The sequence below is a fragment of the Amia ocellicauda genome, chromosome 21 (assembly GCF_036373705.1).
Source record: "Amia ocellicauda isolate fAmiCal2 chromosome 21, fAmiCal2.hap1, whole genome shotgun sequence".
In the NCBI taxonomy this organism is placed as follows: domain Eukaryota; kingdom Metazoa; phylum Chordata; class Actinopteri; order Amiiformes; family Amiidae; genus Amia; species Amia ocellicauda.
Window position 1 is genome coordinate 20,760,310 of NC_089870.1, and position 21,497 is coordinate 20,781,806.

Sequence of the window (21,497 nt, forward strand, 5' to 3'; positions counted from 1 at the left end):
TAATTTAATAAATGCATGTCCCAACTTGTTAATTTTAAAATTAAACAAGATTTCAAACAAGTCAGTAACACTTTGCATTATATCAATTAAATAAATCCATGTAATTGAATTAATTAAAATAAACTTAATCACCAATGAGCCAACACTCAAGTCACATGATCTGTAATGCAAGTCACATATCCAGAGAAACGTCCCCCTCACAGCCCCTCCGTGTCCACAGTGCTCAATTTAAACCTTTGACCCGAGTCCCACCGAACCATGAGCTTGTCCGAGACCCATCTGGTAAACCTGTCTCATCCTCCTCCCCTCCCAGTGATCACTTCCACTGGGGGTCCCGGAACGCTGTGGCCCCGAGAGAAGAGCCGCCGGTCTCACACGTCTCCAGAAGAAAATTCGGTCTGGTTCCAAAGGACGGAGACAATCCAAAGTCTGTTTGCACACCAGCTGAGGAATCGCAGAAAAGAAAAACTACCAACAGGAAGCCATAATATGAAACAAATGTCAACAATTTATTTTTACATGTAGAAAAATGTACAGAAAAGGTACAAAAGGTCAGAAAAAACATGACTTTCAACACTTGCTGTGGTCTAAGTTTATTGCATGAATGGAAAACTGATATATATAATTTTTTGTACAGACAACAATGACAAATTCCAGGTGGCAAACACCTTTCCGCATTAGAAATTTTTATAAATAGAAACAGGTCTTGAACCTCAAATCATACTCAACACTAAATAAATATCTATGTGGTCGTCGGGCTGAAGGTGAACTGAGTTTCTGTTTCCTATGTAGTGTTGCACGGAAGCTCGGGCACCTGTCAATGAAGTTTCCCCGTTTTTAATTTGGATTTTCACTGTTGGAAGACTAAAAACAACATCCCTACGGCAAAAACAAACCCAACCCATCAGAAACTCCTCCTCGGGCTGTTATCGTCAATTCATTAGAGCAAACCCAGAACATTTTCACTGAAAACAAACCGATAAAAAAAATAATAACAGAAGGTCAATTTTAATACAAAACAATTCTGCAGAAGTCAGATCTAGAGATGTAACCAATATACAAAAGCAGACGCGTCATTGCAATCAACGACACATACCTGAACAAACAAAAACAAGTCTCCTGAGTACGTCAGATGCAGAGATTACAGTGCAGATCTGTTTTTCAAGGCCGCCGAGTTCCCCAAGATCTCAGAGAGGCGTGATTTTTCCACTGGCACGCTCTTTAAACCCTGTTGTGGCTAAACCATCTCCGTGAACATAATTGCACACGAGTCTCAGCTCACGTCCGAACCAGGCCCGCCCCTTTAACTGAGCTAACGCAAGCAGGCTTTTCCCGACAGTTCTCCCCCCTCCCATCTTTACAATGCGAGGAGCAGGGGGGAGGCGATTCACATCCTCGAGCGCTTGGCGGGGGGAGGGGAGGACGTCTGCTCCCCGGCTTGGACTTGGAGCCCCAGTTTCTGCGCCTGCGAGTGGAAGAAGGACTGCAGCCGCACCCCAGCCTTGGCCTCGTTGGTGCTGCGCGCGTTGTACTCGAAGCAGTTGGAGAACATCAGCTCCACGTCCTCCATGAACTCGGCTGGAGAGAGAGAGAGGGAGAGGGTCAATAGTGGGAGACCAGCGTCTGCAGAAGGTAGAAGGAAGTCCATCTATAGTCAATAGATAAATTCAAGACAGAAAACAGGAGACACTTCTTCACACAGAGAGGCGTCTCAATCTGAACAAACTCCCCAGCGAGACAATTTGGGAACATTCAAAAACAGACTGGATAGGATCCTTGATCACTTGGTTATTAATGGACACCAAACGAGCACGATGGGGTGAATGGGCTCCTCTCGACTGGACACTTTCTTATGTTCTTATAAACCACCAAGTCTGGAAATACCACAGCAGGAGAAAATCATATAATACAGCACTTACAGGCCATTTTGTATTCACAGGTGTTCACTTTTTCCCTGATGATGCTCAAGGCGATTGGCCTTTTGATGATGTCAAAATAATCGGGTACCTGTGGGGGGAGAGAGAGAGAGAGAGGCGTCAGGAACTCCGATTTCTTGAGGACTCCAGGATGAGAATTCGAGTCTCCAATCCAGGGACTACATCCTAAAATAGCATCATTTCACGGGAATCCATCCAACTGGCCGTATAGGCAAACGGAATCGCCCTCCCCCACCAACCCCCAGTCCTCCTGCTGTTGCCTCACCTGAGTCCGAGAGACCAGCTTCATGAAGGGCCAGCTGTCCTCGTGTCGCACCAGCTCCACGATCAGCTGCTCACAGGTGGACAGTTCGTGGACCCCGTGGTTCCTCCCGGAGCTCCGGCGGTTCGAGGAGGACGGGGGAGTCAGGACCACTTTGGGTTTGGAAGGCTGGTCTGGAAGAGAGAGAGGGAGAAGACTGGGTCACCAAAGGGACGGACACACACACAAACACTTTTAAAGACCCTCTATACACCCCACACCCCTCGAGTCCCGCCTACCGGAGACAGGCCGCTTCTTGCCAGGCGCCTCGGCGTGCCGGTCCGGTGGGGAGGCTCGGTGCAGGCCGGCCTGGCGGGCAGGGGGCTCCGGGGTGCTGTCCGCGGTCCTCCTGCCCCGCAGTCGGGAGCCGGCGGGGGACTCCGTGAAGGAGCCGTCGGCCGCCCGGGCCTCCTGGCTGAGCCGGGAACTGGCTCGGCTGCCCTGCCTTGGGGGTGGCCTGCTGTCCGAGCTAGGGGTGGCCTTGCCCTTCTTCCCCGAGCTCTTGGCGCTCCCCTTCCCGGCGGAGGCGCTCTGTTTCGGTGTGCCCTGCTGGCTGCGGGGGGTGGACCGGCCGGACTCGGTCGGTCTAGGCACCGCCCGGCCCGTGGCGCTGGATTTGCCGCCTTTGGTGGATATAGGCAGCCTGACTTCCGCTCGGCCCTTCCTCGGCGCGCTGAAAACAAATAAACACATCATTAAGATACGGGAGGAACGTCACGGGTCAAAGGTCATCACGGAACAGGACACCGTCCGTCTCGGCAACAGGATCCGCCCTTACATCTCTTCCTCCTCCTCAGATTCCTCCTCCTCTTCAGATTCCTCCTCCTCCGTCTCCTCCTCCTCTTCCTCCTCCTCCCCCCCCCCACTCTCCGATTCCTGCTCCTCCTCCGAGTCGATGGAGGACCTCTGGCGCGAGGACAGGCGGCGGGAGCGCTGCTTGGGACGGCACTCCGGACAGTACCAGTCTGTCTCGGGAACGGCCTGCAGAAAGAAGGCACAGACTCTGATTTGAAACTGGAGAACTTCAGGAACGTCCGTCCCTCACGGCAGCTCATGCTCCGATCACGAGACTGAGGAGAAAACTCGATCTAAATGCTCCCAGATCATGAACGCATGGACACTGGGCTCCAGATCGGCCGCACCTGGGAGGCCCGCGTACCTTGAGTTTGGGCCGGACGCAGTGGATGTGGTGCCCCCGGTCGCAGCCGTCGCAGAGCAGCATGTTCTCGGCGTCGCCCTTCTTCCGGCACACCTTGCAGCGCGCGTTCAGGATGGACTTGGACCAGATGACGCTGCGGTCCAGGGTGGACAGGTGCAGGAAGACCTGGGACAGGCTGGAGCAGCACAGCAGGGACTCGCGCCAGCGGTCCAGCACCGTCTTGCACACACGGCCGCTATCGCTGGCATCTGGGAGGAGAGAGACCCGGGAGTCAGAGTCCAGGGACGCACCAGGCCAGTGTCGGGCCGAGCGCATGGGCAGCCCAGTACCGGCACAGAGAGAGTAACGAGTGCGAGACCCTGTCCTGGAGGAGTCCCTGCCCTGCGGTTCTGTTTCAACCGAGCTCTCAAATTACTTAATTGAACCCTTTATTGAAGTAATTTCCTAATTCAGAGCCTTTTCATTATTTTATACAGTATGGGGCTTTAAGTGAAGTATAGAAATGCATAATTAAATAAATAACTTAGTACACAATTTAAGAAGTCCAATCTAAGCAGATTGATACTTCAATTAAGGGTTCAATTAAGTAATTGAGAGCTCGGTTGGAACACATAACAGCAGGGCAGGGGCTCCCCCAGGATTGGGAATCTGTTTAAGGGGAATTCTTCAAAAATTACCATCTTTTTCACTGGACTTGTCTTCTTTCTTCTTCCCTTTCTGGTCTTTTTTTGAGTCTTCATCACCTGTTGAAAATTGCAAACATCACGTGAAAATTGGGCCAAAACACTCATGGTTTCAATGAGTCAAGACAATATATATGGGCTGGTAGTTCAGATTGAAACAACACTTCCACACCTTCCGGACATATTTCTCCAGTGATGCACTTGCTCTGCGCAGAGGTCTGTTTATCTCCATTATAAACAGAACTCCACCTGGTGGTTAGACCACAAATAGCACGCCATCGGAGAAATCCACGGCTCAGGAAATCACTCCTGAACACACACGCGTCTAATGATGAAACCCAGCACGTGCCGAACGGTCTCTCTCTCTCTCTCTCTCCAGATGACTCACCCAAGGGGTGCTTGAGGAACTTGCGCTCGATGCCCTGTTCGATCTGGGTCAACGCCAGCGCCAGGTAGTGGACCGCGTTGTTGATGGGCTGTGGAGTGCTGGTACTGGTGGACACGGCGCTTTGGCCTTCAGTCTTCAGCTCAAGTAACCTGGGCCGGGGCAGGAGATGGGTTAGTTATTTTTCTACCTCGGGCGTGTAACACTTGCACGTCCCAAATGGTATTTCTCAGCCTTCATCACAGAGACGCAAGGTGAAGAGGTTACCGGTCTTTGGCGCTGAATTTCAGGCTGGTCTCCTCCACCTCCATGGCTCCGTCCAGGTCTTCGGTCTCCGTCTTCACTCCATTCTCCTTGACGTCGGGGCACAGCAGCTCGTAGTGGCCACTCTCCAGGGCTGACCTCCAGGCCTGTCTCTCCATCACCTGGGCGAGAGAGTTCTGTTTTTTAACCACATTGGAAACAGTTGCATTGCTTTATTCTTCACGTGTGCCTGAATATTTACAGTAAAAACTCCTTATGGACTTGGTCTCTGTCTCTCTCTCGCTCGCTCTGTGTGGGGTCAGGGGTGACAATCGCACGAAAGGAATCCATACCTTCACTGTCCCCAGAGTGCCCTGGTAGATGCGGTCCTCGATGTCCAACAGCAGGTCTCTTAGCCGAGTCTCCAGGTGCTTCTCTGCAGACTGGGGGGGGTCCTGGCCGGCCTGCTGGGCACTCTTGGATTTGAAGGGCCCGGCTTTACCCTCCGTCTGGGATTTCTCTGTACAGGAGAGGAGAGCGAGACACACGGGTCATCGTCCGACTCATTTAAACGCCCCCCCCCCACCCCCAAAAAAAAAAAAAAACGACTGAAGGAAGTGACTTGATTACCAAAAGTGAAGTAATCCGTTGATTCATTTCTCTTTAAAAAAAAAAGGGAAAGTAATCAACGGATTTAAACTGGCAATGTTATACCCTTATAGACTTGCGTTTCGTACCCGGGATGTGGAAGCGCTCGGGGGGGCAGTGGCTGAGCCGCTGGGCGATGCGCTCCCTCTCCAGCAGCAGGGCCTCGCGCAGCGCGTTCTCCCGGTGGCCGCGGCAGTTCAGCGCCTCGATCAGCTGCTCCAGCTGCTGGGGGGAGCTGTAGAAAGCCCACAGGTTGGGCCGCTTCACGGGCTTGGAGTCGCTGAGTTCCGGGGGAGCATCGGTGGCCTCGGGGCCCTGGCCGGCGATGGGGGCGGTCCCGGCAGCGTCTGGCGGCCTGGGCCGGGGCTCCAGCATGTCCTCGGTCAGCCCCGAGTAGTCCTCCTCCACGAACAGCCCCGGCACCGAGGGGAACAGCCAGTAGCGGCGGTAGAGGCGGTCCCGGCCCAGCGGCAGGATGTAGGTGCAGGCGGCCGCCTTCTGCACGCGCTCCAGGAGCTCCTTCTCCCGGCGGAGCTGTTCCTGGCGCAGCGCCACCTCCTCCTCGGGGTTCAGCGGCTCCTGGCAGTCCGCCACGCTCTCCTTGGGCTTACCGGCCTTGGCTGCAAACACACAGACAGGCAGACGCTCAAAACCTGACTCACTCGCTTCCTGTTCAACATCGCCACACAGAGGAGGGTTTAAATCATGGCACTCTTCCCTGGTCCCTAATCAGAGTGTGAAGGTGGTGAATTACCGTGCTCACCGTTCCCGGCCTTGCCGGAAAGCTCGGGCTCTTCCTCGTCCTCGGTGGCCGGGTCCCTGGGGACCTCCTGGCTCTCGGTGCTCGTGTCCATCTCCTCCTGCTCCTCCTCCCTGCAGAGTGCAAACAATCGATCAATCAGGCCTACCCGATGGCTCGAACTAACCGACAACCAAGCGCCGCCCCCGGGAGGCAGAACCCCGACATGGTGTCACAGGATTTGCATTTAAAGGAAAACGTTTGTGAAGAAAAAACAAATCCTCTGCTCAGTGTTGATGTACAAGTTTCCCAGTTATTCTTTTAAAATAAATAAAATCTACCATTGTGCGTTTCTAACGTGATTAAGTGTCACTCATTTCTCCAGGCACTTCACCCAGACACAAGCACGAGTCAAAAGCGATGGCACGTACCCCCCCGCCGCCTGCTCCCCGTTCCGCAGCTCATCCTCTCTCATCTTCTCGTGCTTCTCCTTTATCTTCAACTCTTGCTCTTTTAGCTTCTCCTCCTTCCTTTTTCGAATCCTGCAGAAATGGAAAATACAGCCCTTTAACTTCCCCTCCCAGCATGCTCTGCTCCACCCACTCCCTCTCCTCAGGCGTCAAGCATTCCTACAGATCATCGCCCGGCTGAACGGGACTCTGACGGTTCTCTGGACCAGATCATCTTGGCACTGCGTGACCCGTGGGGAACGGCACCAAAACGCTGGATCGACTCATGGAACAGGAAGGATGAACCGCACCTGTTGGCCATCTCCTCCCTCTCCCGGCGGTGCTGCTCGGCCCGCAGTTCCCGCAGCTCCTGCTTGGCCTGGCGCAGCATGTCGGCGCTGTCCTCGATGAAGTCCCTCGTGGACACCAGCGTCAGCAGCTTCCCGCACAGCGCGTGGAGGATCTTCAGCTTCTCCCCTGAAACACACGGACGCACACAGGCTCAGTCCTCTCCCCCCGGCCCGGCATCATGCTCCACGGCAGCTCACGTTTGTGCCGTAAATAACCAGATCTTCTTCGTGCTTAGACACTGGGGGCGGAGGAGAGACTCACCTGGCAGCAGGTCATACACGGCTGTGCTGGACAGCTTCTTGAGCAGTGCCGGGCTGCCGAGCCGCAGCTCCACGCAGGCGTCGTCCATGGAGCCGAAGCCGCCCTGCTTCTGGTAGCGGAACTTGGCGTTGGTGGAGGTGACGTCAGCGCCTGAGGCCAGGATGTGAAGCCGCAGAATTTCCGACAGGGTGCAGCTGTCCAGGTCCAGCTGCTTCAGACTGCAGCCTGCGGGAGGGGAGGACACACTTTATATTACACAACCTTGAACACGTACAGCGCCGGCACGGACGGCGTCAATGCAGAGGAACACGAACGCCAACTGCAACGATAAAGGATGGCAGCTGCGCCCGTGCCAGGACGAGTAAGTCCTCTCCAAAAGACCCCTCACTTTAGATTCAGGGGGGCACCGCTATTGTCGGCCGTGTTTGGAGATCAGGCACTCACCCTGGTAGAGCTGGGGCCAGGCGGCAGCGAGGGCGGCCACGGCGCTGATGGCCGACTGTGTGGGGTCCGCATCTTCGTCCAGGGCTTCAGTCAGGTCTGAAGGGATGGGATTTTTAATTAGACAATATACTTGACAAATAAATCTGTGGAAAAGGAACCAGTGCTGGCTACAATAATCTGAAACAAACTCCCCAGCGATTCAATGTCAGCAACATTCAAAAACAGACTGGATAGGATCCTTGGATCACTTAGTTATTAATGGACACCAAACGAGCACGATGGGGCGAATGGGCTCCTCTCGATTGGACACTGTCTTATGTTCTTATAAATAGTTTAGAGAGACTGGAAAATAAATCGCAACATCTACCAACACATCAAAACAGGCGATTTCAAATCCACACACAGATAGGCCTTGGAAGCTGCGAGAAGTGACCCGACTCAACTCTGACCTTTGGTGTCTGCCTCGGCCAGCTGCTCTCTCGCCACCTCCTCCTGCTCCTCCGCCAGTGCCTGGAAGATGGCCGACAGGAAGAAGAACAGCAGCTCGCATAGGGGTCCTTCCGGGTCGCAGCCCACCAGCGCCTCCTCCAGCACCTCTGTGAACACAGGGAGTCACGCCGCCGTCAATCACACGGGAACACACACGCGTAGCATAGAAACCCGCCGGCATATTTTTCTACTCATCTTCCTTGCCTGCCACGGCCAGGGTTCCTAGGAGTCCCTTTGCCGCAGGAAAAATGTTGTGGCAGAGAATCTTGTTTATGAACTACGCCGATAGATTTATTTTTAAACTTTTAGCTTAGTGGCAAATTCTGCAATTTACAGATATGATATACTTAGATTTTCAAAAAGCATTTGATACGGTTCCACACCAAAGACTGATCCTCAAATTGGAAGCTGTAGGCATTCAGGGTAATGTAAGTAGATGGATTATGAACTGGTTGATGTATAGGAAGCAGAGGGTGTCTATTAGAGGAGTCGCTTCTAACTGGAGTGAGGTTGTTAGTGGAGTTCCACAGGGATCAGTACTAGGGCCTGTGCTTTTTCTGATCTATATTAATGATCTGGACTCTGGGATAGTTAGCAAACTGCGTTGTTCACTTTTGAAAACCACCTTCTCCTCACGAGAGACCCGACCCGGGCGTGTGAGCTCTTGCGTGGCACTGCCTGGCTGGTCCCACCCACCCACCTAGAGTAATGCCGTCGGGGAACTCGTCCTCCAGGTCGAACAGCTCCCCGAAAGCCTGCAGGAACTCCAGCACCATCAGCGCGTCTCCGAACAGCTCCGGGGGCAGCCGGGTCCGCACAGGCAGAGGGGCGGGCAGCTCCTGTCGGGGTCCGAAGAGAGACGCGTTAAGACTCAGCTAAGTGTTGGGGGGGGGGGGGGGCGGGATCCTGCCACAGGCGCCTGTCTCTCACCTTGAGGTCGTCACACTCCATGTCCTCCCGCCGCTTGCTCCACTGCTTCAGATACTCGGCGTACTTCCTCTTCTCCTCTCTGAGCTTCTCGCGCTCCTGAGCCAGAGGGGACAAGCGGCCAAGAGAGTGAGCGAGTCTGACACTTAACGGTCGGCGGTTAAAGCAAAGGCCGAGCGATGGAAGCACCAAAGCCCCACGCAGTCCTACCTTTTCCCTCTCCAGCTTCATTCGTTCCTTCTCTTCCTTCCTCTTCAGCCGCTCCTCCTCCAGCAGCTTCCTCACCTCCTCTCTCTTTTTCTCCTTGTCCTCCTTCTCCCTCTTCTTTGCTTCGAACGCGTCCGCTCTCTCCTTCTTCAGCTTGGCCTTTTCCGAAGCTGGGAAAAAAATAAAATAAACGAGAACATGGGCTTTTAACGGTCAGGAGTTTATCCCAGGGGTGTCAAACAAGCAGGTGGTTGAAGAAAAACTGACAATTCAACCAACTGTTCAGCAACTGAAGCAGAGGTTAATAAATATATAAACCCAGAACCCTGCATAACAATACTGAACAGAAAACACAGACAACACTGTCTCCCTGCCTCCGATTACCCAGCATGCCTCTGACTGAACTACCTCTCTGCGCAAACGGCTCTCCAGTGACCGCCAGTTTATAGTTTTTATTTTGCGATTATCTTTTATTTTTTATTTTTTTTAAACTCACCCATGACTCTCATTTCCTCCTTCAGTTTCATCAGCTTTTCGTTCTCCTTTGTCCCTTTGTTTCTCTGCTTCGGACTCTCGCCTTCTGACGTGAAGCTCAGCTGAGATGAAAAGGTTTCAATTGAGTACGAAAGTAAAAAGACAAACTCCCATTTCGTATTATTTATTTCATCTCCCCCCCCCCCCCCACCCGGCTTTTATAGGGCTTCGCCTAGTCGTCCATACCTCTCCGGGCGACGAGAAGTCCTTGGGTTGCCGACCCCGACCTTTAGTCAGGGGGCTGAAGACAAACGAGGGAGGCTCATCCGGGAAGAAGTGAGAGAAAGTCTCTTCGGAAAGCTTGTACTTGGCGACGGTGGCAGCCTGACAACACATGACAGATTTACTGTGAAACCTTTCAAAGGTGGATGGCTTCGAGACTAATCACAATTATTACTAAATTGTTACAGCAGCATTATTGTTCTGATGGAAGACTCCTTGTAGTGAATTATCAGGCCTTCACACCATCGTTAACATCCACAATCGTCGGGTTGGCGTGCCACACCTTTCAGTGTATAAAAGATCTACACAAGTATAAAGAAAAGGACTAAAATATATCGTTTCTGCGGCTCAACTGTACCTTCAGCCCAATCCATCCACCCTGCGGCTCACAGTGCTGCTTCAGCAGGAGTTTCAGTCTGTCCCGCGAGAAGAGGTTTTTCTTACGGCTACAGCCGAGACGAGCACAACACAAGGGAAGAGAGAGGAAAGTCATTAGAAGCGTTCAGGTTATCCCGACTTTCATCCAGCTTTTCTAACATAAATCTTACAAAGAGAACTTCAGTTTTGCGACTGAAATAAGTGTTAAACTCTGTCTAAAGTCTGAAGCTGTGCGGTTTAGATTATATTCTTACCTGATCTGAGCGGCCTTAACTGTCATTGGATCACAGCCATCGCCTTTCACAGGCTGGACTTTATATCTAAATAGCGAAGCTTTGATGGAGGCTCTCTTTTTCCTGTGAGAGAGAACACAAGGGGAAAGTTAAATTAGAGAAACACTAGCACGCAAACACAAAAGCTGGTGTTTTTGGGGAAAGGAAGAGAACCATATATACATTAAATTATCTATCACACTACAAGAGCACGGATATAGCTCAAGGTAGCCCAAGGCCAGGACGAAAGGCAAAATCAAACCCAGAGTAAATAAAAGCACAATGCAATGCTATCCTTCAATGAACCAACTAGATTAAGGACCCTGGCCACCCATAGGGGTAACCGGGCCTGGCTGTCCTATACCGACCCGTTCACCGCAGGGGATTTGGTTGCTTTGGAGCCGCCCTCCTCGTCGCTGTCATCGCTGATGACGATGCTGTCTCCGTCCATCTGGGGCTTGACGTGTCCATTGACCACGCCGTTCTGATGGGGGCCTTGGACCTCCAGGATGCAGCACTGCTGCCTGGAAACACACCGGCAGCCCAGGTCAGTGGTCAGAACACCAAGAAAACACACACAAGATAGTACAGCTCTTTCACAGCACCCCCCCACCACCCTTTCGTCCGACTCTGGCCACAATCATCGATTGCCGAGTGTGACTGACTGTTGAATGAGATCACCCCGTCTCCTCCATCCGTAGAACAACTGTCAACAGACATCGTGGGATGCAATGCAATCCCCACAATCACCGTTTAAATTGACAGTCTACCATTCAATTAAGAGCTTGATCTCTCAGATTGCTGTTTTCCCTGCGCCGTGCGTGTGCAAACATGCATCACCTACGAGATGAAACAACCCAGGGAGAGAGAGACGGGCACCGAGCCCTGGCAGTGACAGTCAGCAGGGGGGAATGAAAGCCATCCAGTCAAATGCTACCGACATACATTTAACTCATCTTCCTCATTCGGATACGATATGACAACCAACGCTCAGGTCTGTGCGGCACACGCTGAGGACAGGGTTAAAGACGTACATAAATTTAATCTGTGAAGAGTGCACACAGTGACCCCACACGTTTCCACGTAGTCTGAGCTCTCCACTTTAATCATAGCCCAGCACAGATTAGTATAATCCAGCGCGGCAGTAATGGCCGGGAATCGGTCTTGAACAAGGCTGGCAATTCATCCTCTGAAGTGCTCGGCCCGGCTAGGAACGAGGGAGCCTCCGACATGAGAAGCAGTTAAGTCTAGAGAATTCAAGTACTTGTCTGGACACAATTACTGCTTTTTCAGCACAAAATAGTACCGCTGGCGTTCCGGGTCGAGGGGTTCATTCTGTCGATGATCTGGGTTTTGGAATAGGTTTGTTTAACCCAGGCAGAAAATATAAACCAAAAAAACACAAGCACAAAGTATTCTAAAAATCTAAGTGCTGTACCAGGAAATCCGGAAAGATTTCATTCCTAAAACAAAAACAAAGGAAGCCTGCCAAACCACAACAGGAGCGCCTGCTGTTCGACAGGATAAAGAAAGACCAGTAACGCTCGGGTGAGATCCAGCACTGTCTGCAAATGAACAGAGCAGCTCTGGGGAAAAACCTCTATCCACAACCTCGCCGTAATTGACCAAGAGAGGAGGACCTCATTTCATCTACAATCGGCCTCCAAAACACAGACTTCTATCCACACATCATCAGGATCAGAGCATGACTCCCACCAGCGACTGTAATGAAGCGTTCACTCGGAAGGAAATCTCGTTTATACCCATTAGTCTATTTTTTGGTTTGTTTGTGCGTCTGCTTGATTTTTTTACATACAGATATAGCTGGGATGGGCTACCGTGATGATAATTCACAGCAAACGAGTGGGAGTCACCCAGACAGTCGCCCCCGTGCCCCACATCTCCCCACATCCCCTGCTGTGGGTTCATGTTGCTTCATGTCTGGCCTGAGCCACTCGGACTGTGATGTGATGTCTGGGAGTGCTCCTTCTGCCTGGCCAGCCAATCAGCGGCCGCCTCCTGCAGCTCCACCCCCTGCCCCTCGCACACTTCTGTTATCTCCAAGAGGCAATGTCTAAATGACGGCTTAGTGCTGATCCTGCCATTTCAGCACTAGACTTTTTTTTTTTGCGTTTTTGCAAGAGCAGGAAAAGGAAAGCAAAAGAAAAGGGGGGAATAAAAGAAAAAACACCCAGAAAGAGGTCCTGTGAAGAACATTTCAACATCCCTTGAGCTGAGTACAGCTCAGTTTGAGTGAAATAAATAAGTGTTTGTTCCAGAATACACCCAAGACAGCTTCTAAATCCCCAGCCAGTGTGGTAACCCCTTTTTGCGGTCTCCACATTACTCAGAGGAGACCCCCGGCACGCCTACAGTCACTACCAGCGGCGTCCTGCACGCGTGGTGGATTACGGCAGACGTTCACGTGGATGGAGTCGACACGGCTTAAACCTCACTGGAGCGGGAGGCCGGTAATCCCCGTCTGATTTTCACCGTTGCGAGGCATTAAACCGCGGCCAACGCTGCCCTGACTCGGGGCTCTGTCCCTTTGTTTGAGTCCTGGTTAGTGGACGGCCTAAATAATGTTGGCGTTGGTCGTGTTAATGAGGTGCAGAGGGTTGTGGGCTCGGTGTACAGTGGGATAACTGCCTAAAAGCAGCCCTCCTTCAGCAGGTGAGTGTAAACCAGTTATCGTTGGCCCACAGCAGACAGATCCATTTGCCATTTCAAAATGCAACTGCCAAGCAGAGACCGGATTAGACCCACGACACACAGATGTCCTTCCCACCACCGCCTTCTAGTCTGATCAAGTTAAGCCCGTTTCAAGAGTCGGCAGTGACAGAAACGTCTGAACAGTTAGTGTTATTTCCAATGCACCGATTATAGACAATACGTGTCTCCCGGGTAAAAAAAAAAAAAAAACCTCTCCTGCGACACATCATATAGTCCGTTTTCTCAAAAAAACTAAAAACCTGCTGCCGCCACTTCCCTAAACGCCGACTCACAAGGTTTCTCTTAAGAGGGGAACTAGTTTCACATCAGCGAATGCACTCGTACACACATTTGCATCATAAATGAAGGAGCTCCTCTCACTGGGTTGGTTTAAAAAATAATAAGACAACCATGCATCCAAATTCTACCTACATGAACCAAAATAATAAACTTGAATGAGATGTTAAAAACTAAGAAATAGAAGCCACATTCTCTGTAGTTTTCATGCTTTGTAGCAAACTTTCCATGGATGCACTTACTTAGAAGATGCAGGGACACAAAACACACACACACACACACAGTTAAAACAAAGAAGCAACGCCTGACCGATCGCCACACAACCTGGCCGAGCTCACCTGGCTCCGGTGCGGCCCGTCACCTCCACCACCTCCCCGGCAAAGAAGCGCTCCTTGACGAAGGAGAACACGTCGTCGCAGATCTCGTGCAGCCGGGAGCGCCGCGTCAGGGCGGTGAGGTGCAGCAGGGGCACGACCAGCGCCTGGGGGAAGCTCTGCAGACTCTGCCTGGCCCGCTTCTCGCTCTCCAGCGCCTCCTGGTAGGTCAGGCCCGGCTTGCCCGTGACGGCGCAGCTCCACACCAGGCTGTTGCACAGGATCATCCTCTCGAAGAACTCGCTGCGGGAGGGGAGAGGAAGAGGAGAAGCACATCAGCCGAGATGAGGACCGGTGTGAAGACGAAAGGGAGGCAGCGAGGCGTTCTCTCGTCCGCGAAGCCTCGAGACATCACTGCCGAGAAAACCCAACGCTACGATCAAAGACAACAGTAATGCGTCACAGAGATGTTGGACACCATTTCCATGAGAACTCCCACAATGCATTAGCCTCACATGGTAAGAAATGTCACACACATCAAGCCACATATTCCATCACAGCCGTCAAGACCGAGGTCTCCCTTCAATCCACAGCCTCTCATGTGCGACAGCGTAAGCAAGAACACATGGCGTCTTCAAAATCCAAATATGCAATAGTCTGACAATAAAAGGTTCCCGACAATCATGCTCCAATTATACACGAATCGTGTGATTGGAGTGAGATTACTTCACAGCTGGACACCCAGGTTAATCAAACGAAACCCATTTCGGGTTATTTGTGAGAAATGTGTGGCTCCTCAGCGCAAATTAAAGATTAATTTAGAACAAAAGAATAGCCAGTAGAACTAAGACACTCTTTACAACAACTTTCTCATACCTCTATGATGAGATGCGTCTGGTTTCAACTTTTTCCTTACTAGTTAGTTACTTGTTTCTGATTCTTGAGATGATTTAGCCTACATTTTATCTTTCACATTAAAAACAACAAGAAAATCTCCACCAGACTCACAACTTACAATGAAATGTATCCGTTTCAAAATAAAACATGTAATTGTATACTTTCATAGTACCTGGAAGTTCTAAAGGTGAATATACACATTTCAGTTTATTATTCTCATTAGAAATGGTCTGCCTTTTCATTGTATGATGTCAGTTGGTCCCAAATTACCAAGAAACCAGTGAACAGATCTGGATTTTAAATTTTCCCTGCCTGAGGACAAAAATAAAACCCATCTGAGTGCCTATTCATTCATTTCACAAGACAAAAAACACACACACGCAGTGTCCGCTGCTCTTGCTATTGGTGACTCTCGCTTCTTAACATAGTGACTAAACAAGAACATGCTCAAGTTATGCATCTCAACAAATCAAGCGCCTCCAAACAAGAATATAAACCCCAGGGGAAATCGCACTGCAGGTTCAACGCATTGCACATGGAGCTACTCAGTGACAGGAGTGCTGCACTTCAGTTCAGAAGATGGTCAAGCGCACATGAATAACTTGGCTGCAGTCATTCTGATCGACTTGACACTGAACCCTGCTGTGACACACCGCGGTGTACACAGTGGACTCCCTAGAACTGACACTCGTTGGCATCAAAGTTTGACGAAGTTTAAGACCCCACTGTGATGGTTGGCTTTCCAAACATCACGATCAAGCTACACGTCCCCATGACTTAACTCCCCCCCCCCACAAATGCTTTACTGCACCTGTGTGACCCCCCCCCACACACACACAGCGCAGCCAGCTCTGTCACAAACACGGATCACGTGACAGAAACAGACAGAAAAGTTCCGGCGAGACAAAGCGCCCGACCACGTTCCCCCAAAATCCCATCCTACCCCCCCCCAACACACACACACGCAGCAGCACCCTCCAGCCCACCACACCGGCCGCAAAATAAGTTTACATGACGTCACATCAGTGGAAACCCCGATTCGATTCGAATGCCGCAACGTTCCAATCCGCTTCACTGCTAGTTTCACTTAGTTGTCCAGGCCTACTCCGCCGGGGGTGGCTCGTCTACACCTGACAGCTTACAGCCATCAAGCCCCGAGCCCTGTCCGTCCATCCACACGGGTCCAACTTGTGGCTGACATGTCCATCACAGACCACCTGAGCCGCTACACCGGCTCTACAGTGTAAAAAAGTGAGCATTTTACAAACTTTACACTGCGCGGATGAGCGCGACTGTCACTCCGGTGGTGGTGGCAGTTGGCCGGGTCTCAGGACCCAGAGATCTGGATTAAAACCGGTCCCCCGGCGGTACTGAAGCATTAACCCACTTACTCGTAGTCCCGGAAGATCTCCCGGGTCACTTTGCAGAAGAAAACCTCCTCGTCCGGCTTCAGATCCAGCGGAGGTCTCCGCCTGACAAACGGCTTTCTGTGGAGAAGCGGCATCTTGCTCTCTCTCTCTCTCTCTCTCTCTCTCTCTGTCTGTCTGTCGTCTCCTCTGTCTCTCCTCGCTGAGCCGTACTTTTCAAAAACAAAAAAGGAGGGAAAAACAAAGTCAGAGAAGCGGTACCGGACGGGGAGCTCACGCAGGGACCGCAGGGCGCCCGGCCGGCCGGCCGAGGGGGCTGGAAAGCGGGGCAGGAGGGTGAGTGTGCGCGGCGGGTCGGGAGGAAACGCAGCCTTTTGTTACTGACACCCGCTTCCCGGTCCCGCACGCACAATAGTGAGCGCCGTGCGGTGCTGCCCCGTGGAAGCGTGCTCCCTCTCCCGCAGCGCACCGCTCCACGGCTCCGGGTCGGGACGGGACGGGACGGGACGCGGGGGGGAGGCGTTTACCGGTCGGGTGGCGTGGAGGAGTCGGGGGGTAATCCGTTGAGGAAGCAGCGCTGCAGGTTCCCGGTCGCCCCAGTCCTCCGGTCAGCCGTGTGGAGTCGACAAGTTTTGATCCGCTCTAGTTCACTGATGAGGAAGAGCCGTGGGGGGCGGGGCTTGCGAGGCGGATCTGCGTCTCGATTGGTCTGCTACCGCGACACTCACAGGGAGCGGGCCAATGGGCTTGTTCGGTGTCGCATTCGTTGGGGGGCTGTGGGCGGGGCGTGGGCGGGGATCCCTGTAAGCAGCGCATCATAGAGACCATATTCATAATAAAGACGAATTCAGCGGATGTTCGCAAATGTTACCAGACCCTGTATTTATGCTGGACACACACGTGTTGGCTGTAATGTACAGAAACGGAGAGTTTTAGCTTATTTTATTGCACTGGACCAAATAAGTACTGATTGACTTTAAATTTGGATGTCTCTCTGATTCGATCAGTCTTCCTGAATACTATATTAGTGTCTTTTCCCATCATTTTGCAAATCTGGAAGCTTGTGTAAAATACATCACATTGCAGATACAAGTACTTATTTTCATTGATTCATATCGAATAAACAAACACATAAAAACAATAATAGAATTCTAGTATTCATATTTTACTACTTAAAATGCAGGATCCACGGTTTATATTTATATTTTTTATTTTTCCCACAGCTTGGACATACAAATGAAACTGCCAACAAGTATCTTGAAAAAACCCATTCTGGCTCTTGTAGCAGACATTACCATTTGGTAGATAAGCGATCTTCAGCTTATTCTATCTGTGCCTGAATTGCATTGTTTTAAGAGCTAAAATCCAGAAACTCTAGAAAAGAAAACATGAATGATAAAGAGAAACTAAATAACCTGGAGAAACCATAATAAAGACAAAAAGTGTTGCTGAGGTGGGTGCTGTCTAGGAAGATGTGCATCAGATCAGCCTGTCTTTGGGCCGGCATTCAATCTGTGCCTTGATTTTGAACGAGCAAAACTGTAAACCACAAACCAGTCATTTCACTTTTTATCTCCCCCTCTTTGATGCACATGAAAACAAAGAGCGCTGGCATGAATAATTCACAGGACGTGAGCCGGCGCTGCCCTCACCCCTCTAAGAGCTGCGATTGGAAACACAAAGGAAATAACGCCAACTGCTCGGTGCATTTCATCATGGCTTTAACTCTCGTTTCCTTGTGCCTCGAGTTCTCTCCGTCTGAGGGCCTGAAACGTGATACACCGCTCCTCTTTGTGAGCTGTTAAAGTGCGCTTTGTAACCAAGGCACTGAGGTCCCTCTCTGGGAGTACTTGAGACAAAGAGTACAGCCCCATGATGCCCTCCACCGTCTCTCTGCTCCTGCCTTTGTTTTTGTTCCTGCGCTGTCTGTAGGCGGCTGAAACGGTTGTTTTACACTTGTTTCAGCCTCTCCACAAGTCAACAAAAGCAGAAGAGCCAGCAAAAACCAACAGAGTTGCTTGTTTAACAAAAAGAAAACAATGTATAGAATACACCAGAATGCAAAGTCTGTAGGGAAATCCTCAGCGTAGGGCGCAGGCTGATTACACAGAAGAGGAAAGCGCAGATTATTGCAGTTTGACTTCAAAAAGCAGAGGTGCAATAATGTTTCTTTTTGGCTCATTTTGTGTACCCCAAGTATTATGACAACACAACACTAGACTAGACATGTACACACTTCACTCGAATTTTATTCCCATTCCATAGTAAATGGTAAGAAAAAGATATAGAGCAGATCATGAGAAGTAAGTTTTTGTATTTATATCATCATTGTCCAACTATTGCCGTTTTGTCCCAGTTAAAATGTTTGTTTTGGTTTGCTCGGCCGCTATAAAACAGTACAGTCCGGAGAGCTCATAAGTAGCCTCTGTTGTGTACTTCCGGGTCAGAGGACTCTGTACAGGTGGATCTGCCTCAGCGCCTCTGGGTCGCTGTCCTTCCCCATGTAGACGTCATAGTTCAGAGGCACTTCTTCAACCCACTGGCTCAGATCCCCACAGCCCTGCAGAGATGGCACACAAAAAAAGATAAGTGTCCAGCCCTGATGCCCACAAAATGAAATTCATCTTGTTTAGTCAGGTGGGTGAAAAGACAGGGCCCTGATTTTTCGTTTATTTAGGCCACCACACACACTAACATCAAATAATTCGGATTTATTGGACTTATGTTATTATGAATCGGAACTACGAGTCGCCCCTGTCAGAGCAGTCGTGATTCACCTGAAGACGGGCAATGGACTCCTGGAGGCTTGGCACAGTTACCAGCAGGGAGCCCTTCTTTCTTGCATGTTGGCTCATACACTGCCATGCTCTGGAACAAAGACAAAAAGAGTGAACTGAGACGCACTTTGTTGCCAAAACACAGGAGACAGTGAGCTCTGTGTCAACAACAGACTGCTAGATTTCAAAGTGTCAATACTGCCATCTTAAGATCTCCACCTGCTCTACAAACTGCAAGCCCAGCTGGGTGTAAATCGCACGTCCGTATTTAATCCTAGTCAAGGTCGATTCCTGTACCTGATTTGTTCGCTGGTATCCAGGAAATACTCAAACACGTTGTTCATGACGATGACATCAGCATCCTGGAGCAGAGCATTCTGGGAGCAAATGTCAGCATGGACGATCTAATGGAAATTGAGAAGAAAACTTTCAACATCGCCGGTCATGCAACATTATGTTTTATTTATTGTTTATCTGTAATTATTGTGCGGTGTATCTTTTTCATATATACCATACACCACTTATTTCGCCAGTGTTGGCTCTGGTTGTGACTACAGTCGAGTGTAATACCTGGATTCTGTCTTTAAAGTTATACTTCTCCACTGTTGCTCGCTGCAGCTGGCAGAAGTCTGCATTGATCTCCACGCCTATGAGCTGGCTTGCAGAGCTGTATAAGTACCCCTGTTAAAACACACAAAACACAAGTATGACCATATAAACACAGGCTTCTCCAAAGCAAGCCTGACCAAGGCAGAGTGTCCAGCCCATACAATAGTCAGATTTTCACAGGCAGATTAATAAAGGTCAACTGAAGTGTCTACGAGTAGTTATTAGTTTGAGGAACAGGGGTCGGGAATGACCGGTCAGAGCCCTACCCCGTACAGCACTGCACCCAGCCTGGAGCCCACATCCACCAGCACCCTGCCGGCCAGCTGTGGGAGAGCGTGCTGGAACAGAAACCGCAGCTCCACGGCAGAGAACGAGTGAGAAATAAACCCTGGGAGAAAAGTAAAGCGGTAAATACACCCTAAACCAAAAGAAGATGGGGGGAGATAGGAAAATGAATGAAGAAGAAAGGAGACTGGAGGCCGGAGGGCGAGAACTAACCGAGCACAGCGGTTCTGTGTGATCCGCAGTTCAGACAGTAGTGTCTGCTCATCTTGCCCTCCTCACAGAGAGAGTCCACCGCCTCCTCGTCATATAGGAAGGCATCCACGTGGACTGTGGGCCGGGCGGCCTGCTGGGTCTGCAGACAGGACACGTTCAGAGGAGACGGGTGTTATTCAGGGCCATCCAGAAATGTATTGCAGCTTTATTGTGGCCGAAACAAACACACAGAAGAGAATGCACGCTTTGGCACGGCATTCTCCGCAAACAGAATTAAAGCACCATCCTTAACCCATCTGATTGAGAAGACTGACCAACCCCCCCAACTAGTCTTGTTAATTAAGCAAATGCTATGGGACAAATCAAGGGACAAACGTTTTTCCTCACTGCTTCTCAGACAACAGGTTCAAAACGTCTACCTTGCCAGGAGAAGCTTCTTAAAAAAAAGAGACTCAGCGAGATCCAGATCCAGAAATAGTGACAGTCTTCAAGACACCCTGTAAACTCACAAAGACCAGCAGGCCATGAAGCGGCTGTACCTTCTGCACGGCCATGGGCTCCGACTCCAGCACGGCTGCCACCGGCAAGCTGGCCCGGAGGTCCTCTGCGATGGCCTGAAGGATAACATGGCTGTTGTCAAAGCAGTAATCGTCCAGCTCCTCTGAAAATAAAGACCCAGTTATTCACCATTCCGCTCTTAACCTAAGCATGTCTGTTTGACATGTAATGTGTGGCATGTATTGTACCAAGAGAGAAGTTAGTATGACAAAATACATGACAAAAAACAATCAGTCAGTATTCATATATGCTAGTATTGTATTTAATCAAAGTAAGCATCGTGATTTATACAGCCAGTGGGGTCGCCCAGATTCATGTACATGCGCATAAATGATTTACCGGAGTTTCGCATCCAGTCCAGCAGCTGCGGGACCTCGCTGGGTTTGACGCTGCTCAACACACCGACAAGCGCACTTTTTGCACTTGCAAAATCCATGTTTGTAGACGTTCACTACATGCATCCAAAACCAACATAGATGGAAACAACACGCATGATGTCCGAGTCCAAAGCGTGCTCCTCTGAAGAAGTGGTTAATGTGCAAGGTCCACACAGGGTGCGGATAAGCGTTTTGTTTAATATAGTTTACCCTAGTAAAGTGAATTTATATAGATATATATATATATAAGTGCATGTATATTAAAACCACAACGATAACGAGAACTACAACACATCCTTAGTCACCGAAACTCCAAATCCACCTCAAATCATGATTGGCCCGGACGAGGAGGGCGGGACGTGTCTGTACGACCCGGAAGCAGTTCGCACTTCCGGGGCAGTTCAGGTTTATGATGACGTTTCTGATGTACTTTGGGAAGACAGGCTGTTTTAAGTGTTGATG

The 21,497-nt window shown here is 50.5% G+C and overlaps 2 protein-coding genes across 4 annotated transcripts; both read right to left on the minus strand.

Moving 5' to 3' along the window:
* Positions 1 to 485: 485 nt before the first annotated feature.
* Positions 486 to 16,855, minus strand: baz1a (bromodomain adjacent to zinc finger domain, 1A). 2 transcript variants are annotated; one of them, XM_066694255.1, is made up of 28 exons: positions 16,744 to 16,855; positions 16,241 to 16,428; positions 13,977 to 14,255; positions 10,998 to 11,153; positions 10,612 to 10,713; positions 10,338 to 10,425; positions 9,944 to 10,081; positions 9,720 to 9,819; positions 9,227 to 9,393; positions 9,020 to 9,115; positions 8,790 to 8,928; positions 8,050 to 8,196; positions 7,601 to 7,696; positions 7,157 to 7,381; positions 6,856 to 7,021; positions 6,527 to 6,637; positions 6,120 to 6,229; positions 5,446 to 5,976; positions 5,062 to 5,228; positions 4,733 to 4,890; positions 4,469 to 4,617; positions 4,075 to 4,140; positions 3,398 to 3,645; positions 3,017 to 3,219; positions 2,478 to 2,911; positions 2,203 to 2,372; positions 1,920 to 2,007; positions 486 to 1,578 (listed from the first exon to the last, which is right to left on the minus strand). In XM_066694255.1, exons 2-28 carry the CDS (start codon positions 16,351 to 16,353, stop codon positions 1,388 to 1,390), a joined length of 4,638 nt encoding a protein of 1,545 aa, XP_066550352.1. In that variant the 5' UTR covers positions 16,354 to 16,428; positions 16,744 to 16,855; the 3' UTR covers positions 486 to 1,387. The 2 variants fall into 2 exon arrangements, with proteins under 2 accessions (XP_066550352.1, XP_066550351.1); XM_066694254.1 differs by having other exon boundaries at positions 6,111 to 6,229.
* A 1,590-nt stretch (positions 16,856 to 18,445) lies between these two features.
* On the minus strand, positions 18,446 to 21,379 carry LOC136717224 (uncharacterized). 2 transcript variants are annotated; one of them, XM_066694734.1, is made up of 8 exons: positions 20,998 to 21,379; positions 20,610 to 20,761; positions 20,101 to 20,239; positions 19,869 to 19,990; positions 19,564 to 19,674; positions 19,291 to 19,397; positions 18,994 to 19,084; positions 18,446 to 18,776 (listed from the first exon to the last, which is right to left on the minus strand). In XM_066694734.1, the coding sequence occupies exons 1-8, from the start codon at positions 21,092 to 21,094 to the stop codon at positions 18,660 to 18,662; spliced, it is 936 nt and encodes a 311-aa protein (XP_066550831.1). In that variant the 5' UTR covers positions 21,095 to 21,379; the 3' UTR covers positions 18,446 to 18,659. The 2 variants fall into 2 exon arrangements, with proteins under 2 accessions (XP_066550831.1, XP_066550832.1); XM_066694735.1 differs by having other exon boundaries at positions 20,640 to 20,761; positions 20,998 to 21,378.
* Between the last annotated feature and the right edge of the window lie 118 nt (positions 21,380 to 21,497).